Genomic DNA, 6,382 nt, shown 5'->3' with positions numbered 1-6,382 from the left:
GGGAGCAGCGTTTCACAGGCAGCACAGGGGAGGGTGCGTGGATGCACGGGGCCTGTGCACGCGTGCATCATTGTGCAGGACACGTCTGCCGTGGACACAGGGAGAGCTGCCGGCCCGGGCGCGCCCAGGCAGGAGAGCTAGGTGTAAGTGGTGGCCTTTGGGACCACGAGGTCCTGGAGGAACACGGAGGACTAGGCTGTGGCCAACACCTTCCTCGCCGTCATCCCCAGATCTGGACAGGACATGCGTGGGAGTCTGTACGAGGCCTCAGGGAGCCGAGATCCTGGAGACAGACGCCAGGGGAGGTCCTGCGGTGCTGTGGGCCTCAGGTATGAAGGTAGTTTGGAGCTACCAAAGTGGAGGAGCCCTCATAGGCACCCCGAGTTTCAGATGTCAGTTCCAGAAGGACTTGGCCCTGATGGAAGCACAGATCAGGAAAAGACCGCCCTTGTGGAAGCCAAAGCCCAGGTGCGAGCCGCCAGGCACCCACTGGCCTCCGGAGGCACCTCGTCCCTCACTGCCTGCCAGCCAAGCACATCCCACCAGAGAAAGAGACATTATGTGACTTTCAAAACGTTCTTCCTGGGACCAGCAGCTGGCGTAACGGCTATGTCGCTGGACTCTCATGTAGTCGACCGTGGTTCGAGTCCTGGACTTGGTGGCTTAAACTTACACTAGGCGCATGTATGTGCGTGCCCAAGATCCCGAGAGAATGGAGGAGAAGGGATTGCGGCGTGCCCATCCCCCCTGGGGGGTGATTTCTCACTTTCTGTCTGTCTCTGTCTGTCTGGCGAGCGCACGTGCCCTATAGCAAAAACCTCTCCAAAAAAAAAAAAAAAGTTCTCCCTTTTCTCCTGACAGAGGAGAGGGGAAGGGAGATGGGTAGGCGATCACAAGAGGATCCTCAGGCCCTGGCCCCTCAGCCTCGGCCAGCCTGACCCCGGCATGTACGTGTCGGTGTTTAGGAAGTCCTCGGGGTGCAGACCGGGGCCCTGCTCTGCTGTGGCTGCTGTGTCCCGGATGGTTTTCAGTGTGTAACATCTGGACTGAGCCAACGGGTATATAAGAAAGCAGGCTAGACAGGCCCGTCCCCGACTGGCCAGATGCAGGGGTTATAATGACAGACGTAAAGTGGCTGATTGTTGCGCTCAAAGGGAAACGAGCCCGCCGGTGGTCTAGTGGTTAGGGCAGCTGGAACCCACACGGCCGGCTGTGCGATTCAAGTTCCAGACTCGGTGGCTTAGAAAACATGCCAGGCACATGTACGTGTGTGCCGAAATCCTGCGAGGAGATCACAGGAGAAGGGACTGGGGTGGCTATCCCCACTGGGGGTGCTTTTTCACTTTCCCTCTCTTTGTCTCTCTCTGGCAAGTGCAGGGGTCCTATAGCAAATTTAAAAAAAGAGAAAAAGGATGAATGGCAAGACATAGAATTTAGTAACAGAACTCGATGCTAAATATAGATAATACCTAAAAACACAATAATAAAAACAGATAAGACTCAATGAGCTCTATAGCGGCTTAGAGCGGAAGGGAGCTCTGAGAACCGGGCGTAGGCGACCGCGCCGGGGCGGAGTGGTGGCGAGAGGAAAGGAGGCCACATGAATGCAGCTTACTGAGGTTTCCGAATAGCAAAGATCAAAATCAGGGGAAAAGACACATCCCAACAGCAGCAGCGAAAGCCAGAGGCTGAAGGACCCGCCTCGTTAACCCGCGGAGACCCTCCACCCCGAGGACACGCTCGAACAGAGCGGGACTGCTGTGGCCACGCGGGAGGGGACGTGTGGGAGGCTCGGCGTGGGACGCCAGGGCAGGCAGGCCCAGGCCGGGTTACGGAGGGGTGTGCTCCAGCCCCGAGGTCCTGGCCGAGTCCCACGTGGCCGGGAAGAGCTTCTGCGGGAAGGCAGGGAAGGTGCCCGCGGGTGCGGCAACCAGGCTGAGGTCGTAGACCGAGTTCAGCGCTCCTGAAGCAGCCAGGACGCAAGGGCGAAGGCCGAGGAGGACAGCCCTGGCCAGGATAGGCCCGAGAACCCACGTCTAGATTCAGAACCCGAGTTTGGAAGTTAGCCAGCACGTGTCAATATATGAGTCAGTGACACGGAACGTGAGAGGACATTTTGGCCTGAACGATAAACACAGCGTGCCGTTAGCATGGAGAAGACAGACACAGGGACAAGGGAGGACTCGGGACAGACTCTGCTCTCTTAAAGGAAATGGATCCATTCCAACCCTTTCTTACAAAGAAGACTCCGACCTTGAATGACGCCAGTGAATTCCACCAAACAGTTCAGAAAAAAATAACTTCAACTGCACAAATACTTCCAGGAAATACAGGAAGAGAAAACATTTTCTAACTTATATTTTAAATTTCTTTTCATTTCTACGATGCCTTTTTATTTAACTTTATTTATTTAAGTTTGACCAGAGAGCAGGGAAGAGAGAGAAAGAAAGTGAGAAAGCAAGCCACCAGGCCTGAGACTCGAACCACAGTTGGCCAAGGGGGAATCCAGTACCCTTAATCACCATGCCACCAGCTGACCCCAACACTTTCCAACTTATTTGATGAGGCCAGCATAACCCTGATTCAAAACTTGACAAAGATGTGGTCGGCAGGTGGCAAGTGGTTAGGATGCTAGACTCCCTCGTGGCCAACCACAGTTCAAGCCCTGGACAGGGAGGTGACAATCACATGTGTGCCCAACATCCCAGGAGGAGAATGGAGGGGAAGGGATTGCAGGATGGCCATCCTCCCTAGGGGGTGATTTCTCACTTTCCCTCTTACTGTCTCTCTTTGTCTCTCTACTGGAGCACATGTGCCCTATGGCAAAAACCTTAAAAAAAAATTGCAAAGAAATTACAAGGCAGAAAATGACAAATCAATAGTCCTCACAATTATAGATGCAAAAATCAATAACAAAAGTTGCATCCAAAAAATATAAAATAAATATTAACTTACGGCCAAACAGGCTTTATCTGTAGTATGCAAGGTTGGTTTAACATCCCAAAATTAACCAATATAATTCACCACATTAACAAAGTAAGGAGAGTACTTATATAATTAATCATCTTAACAGATACACAAGCAACATTTAACAAGTCAGTAACCCCTCATGATGTCTTTTTACTTTTTTTAAAGAATTATTTTATCTTTGGTTATTTATTTTATTTTAATTTGACCGGAGGAGAGAGAGAGAGAGAGAGAAAGTGAGAAAGCAAGGTGCCAGGTCTAGGACTCGAACCGTGGTTAGCCATGTGGGAGTCCAGCACCTTAACCACCACGCTACTTGCTGGCCCCAACCACTCATGATTTCTAGAAAAATTCATCTTACTGGGAATAAAGAGGAACTTTTTCAATCTGATTATGGGCATCTATAAAAAGCCTATAGGTAATATCATATTTAATGTTGAAATACTGAATTATTTCCTTATTATTGGTTTTAGCAGTAGAATGGCCACTCTTACCACTTTTAAAAATTATTTCTTTTATATGTGTGTGTGTGTGTGTGTATATATATATGTATATATATCTTTTTTTTTTTTGGAGAGGTTTGCGTTATAGGGTGCGTGTGCTCGCCAGACAGAGACAGAGAGACAGAAAGCGAGAAATCACCCCCCAGGGAGAATGGTCATGCCGCAATCCCTTCTCCTCCATTCTCCTCTCGGGATCTTGGGCACACACGCACATGCACCCGGCGTGAGTTTTAAGCCACCAGGTCCGGGATGTGAACCGCAGTCGACTACTTGGGAGTCCAGCGACATAGCCATTACGCTAACTGCTGGTTCCCCAATAATATTTTTAAAGAGACTTTTGCTGTAGGGTGCATGTGTTCACCAGAGAGAGAGAGGCAGAGAGATAAAAGGCTAGAATTCAGCTCCAAGGGAGGGTGGCCACACCACAATCCTTTCTCCTTCACTCTCCTCTCAGGATTTTGGGCACGCATGCACATGTGCCTTGTGTGAGTTTCAAGTAATCAGGTTCAGGACTCAAACTGTGGCCGGCCGTGTGGGAGTCCAGTGACGTAACCATCACACCATCTGCTGGTCCCATCTTTCATATACTTTTTAATTGTTAGGCGGCATGCACATTGGATAGAGACAGAGGGAGGGGAGGGCGTGGTCATGCTGCGATACTATCGTCTCCATTTTTCTCTCCTGTTGAGATTTAGGGCATGCATGCACATGCATCTGGCATGTTTTCAAGCCACCAGGGCTGGGATTTGAACCATGTTTAGCCATATGAGGTCTGGCTTCCTTAACCATAGGCCACCAGGGAACCCTTTCACTATTTCTATTCGACTCTGTTCTGCAGGTCCTAGTGCAATAAAGAGGAAGAGTCACAGGGCATTGTGATGGAAGAAAGTGAAGCTGTTCTTACAGGTGACATAATTCTGTACATGTGAAACAGAACGTACAAGGTGTCAGGGACGCGTGGTTAAAAGTTACTATGTACTAGCTTTGACCAATAGGAAAACGAAACAAAAACAGCAATACGATTTATAATATAAAATCTAGCGATGAACATCATTAAAGATGTATAAGATTTCTACAATGAAAACTGCAAAAAAGGGCAGAGAAGTTAGATAAAGATGTGGAGAGATATACCATATTAAGGGATAGAAAAAAATATAGTCAAGATATCCAGTCTCAAATCAGTCTATACATTCAATGTGATCTTTGTTTTTCTTATTATTTTCATAGTATTATTTATTTAATTTTATTTATTATTTTCCTGCTACAACTGGCCAGAGAGACAGAGGGGCTGTGGGACCCATCCTCACTGCCTGCCTGCTGCGGGGCCGTCCTCACCTTGTCCAGCTGTTCCTGGAGCTGGGTCTTGTCCTGCCGCAGCCGGGCTGCCTGCCCCTCCAGGTCTCCCAGCTGCTGCTCCAGGCACCCGCAGGCCTCCCGCAGGCCCCTCCTCTCGGCCCGCTCCTGCTCCAGCTCCTGCTCCAGCTCCTGCTCGGCCCGTGCCAGCCGCTCCTGGGCACCAGCCTGCTCCCGCTCCAGCAGCTGCTGCTGTCCCTGTAGCTCGGCCCTTTCCTGCTCCAGCTGCCACAGGGGTGGGGACGGGGCCTGTGTCCTGTGTGTGCCATGGGTCCTCGGCCTCTGTGGGCGCCATCCCCACCCCCACTCCAGGCTCAGCCAGGGCTGCTCCGGGGAGAGAGGGCCTCATGCCAAGAGTGGAGAGGCTGGGTGGGGCAGACCCAATGGCGTAGCTTCTTGGGAAACCCAGGCTAGGCAAGGTCCACCCACCAGCCCTGGCCTCACCTGGAGGACCAGGTGGCTCAGGGCACCCTTGTCCTGAGCCAGCCCCTCCATTAGGGCGGCCATCTTGGCCAGGGCGTCCCTCTGCTCCGCCCCCTCTGCCTGGAGTCGTGTCACGAGCAGCTCCAGGTCAGCATTGCTGGACTCGGCCTGCGGTGGAGGGGGGCAGACGTCACCCGAGGGGACACAGGAGGGACGGTGGGCAGTCCCAGGCAGAGCAGTCGGTGGGCAGGAGCGAGCCCCACACCAAGGCCGTGTGGCCGGAGCTGCAGGTGGGCTCAGAGAGGGCTCCCGCAGTGGGCAGCCCAAGCACCAAGGCTGCAGCTAGGAGGGACCAGTGGCCCACAGAGAGACCGCAGAGGGCCGCCAACGCGGTCACCAGGGGCAGGGGCCTGCTGACCCAAGGACACGTGGGGGTCTGTGATGGGCCGAGGGCCCAGGTGGGCGGCAGGCTGGGCTGGGGGTACCCACCCGGGCCAGAGCACCACGCAGGCCTTCCCGCTCGCCCCGAGCCCCGTCTCTCTGCAGACGCGCAGTGCTCAGGGCTTCCTGCGTCAGCTCCAGCTCCTTCCTGAGCCCCGAGACCTGCTGTTCCAGCTTCTGCAGGCGCCCTTGCCTGGGACCCAAGACCAAGGGGTGGAGGTGTGAGGGTGCCTCATGGCGGCTGGGACCACCCCACACGACCCTCAGGCCTCCTGCCATTTGCTGCGCCTGAAGCCCTGAAACAGCAGTGGGTGCCCTTGAGGTGTGGGAAGTCGGTGAGCTGCGAGGGTGTGGCCTTTGTGGCGCCCCTTATTTGGGGGCTGGGGCTGAGCAGTGCACTGGTGAGGTGTGTGTGTGTGCGTGTGCATGTGTATGCATGTGTGCACGTGTGCTGGGCTGGACACCCCCTCTGCCGGGCCTGCTCTGGGCCAGCCTGGGGTGATGGTCGGGGAAGGAGCCTGGGAGCCCTGCACCCCAAACAGACTGGTCAGGACACTGCCCGTCGGGTAGAGGAGGCCATGAGGCCCAGAGAGAGGCGGCAGGTGCGGCCCACCTGGCCCGCAGCTCCCTGCGCTGCCCCTCGCTCTGCTGCAGCAGCTCCGCCTTCTGTTACGCCCGCAGCGCGAGGCCTCCCT

General features: G+C 53.9%; 1 protein-coding gene across 1 annotated transcript in view; it reads right to left on the bottom strand.

Annotated features, from left to right (window-relative positions):
• Positions 1-6,382, bottom strand: part of CROCC2 (ciliary rootlet coiled-coil, rootletin family member 2) — a 62,032-nt gene that overhangs the window by 34,390 nt on the left and 21,260 nt on the right. Inside the window, 3 exon segments of the mRNA XM_027766995.1 lie at positions 4,806-5,048; positions 5,268-5,414; positions 5,736-5,880. Of these exon segments, the coding sequence (XP_027622796.1) occupies positions 4,806-5,048; positions 5,268-5,414; positions 5,736-5,880 (535 nt within the window).

This window comes from Tupaia chinensis, unplaced genomic scaffold (genome assembly GCF_000334495.1).
Source record: "Tupaia chinensis unplaced genomic scaffold, TupChi_1.0 Scaffold143823_1, whole genome shotgun sequence".
NCBI lineage: Eukaryota > Metazoa > Chordata > Mammalia > Scandentia > Tupaiidae > Tupaia > Tupaia belangeri.
The sequence above is the reverse complement of the archived record's forward strand: the minus strand, read 5'-3'. Positions and strand labels throughout refer to the sequence as shown.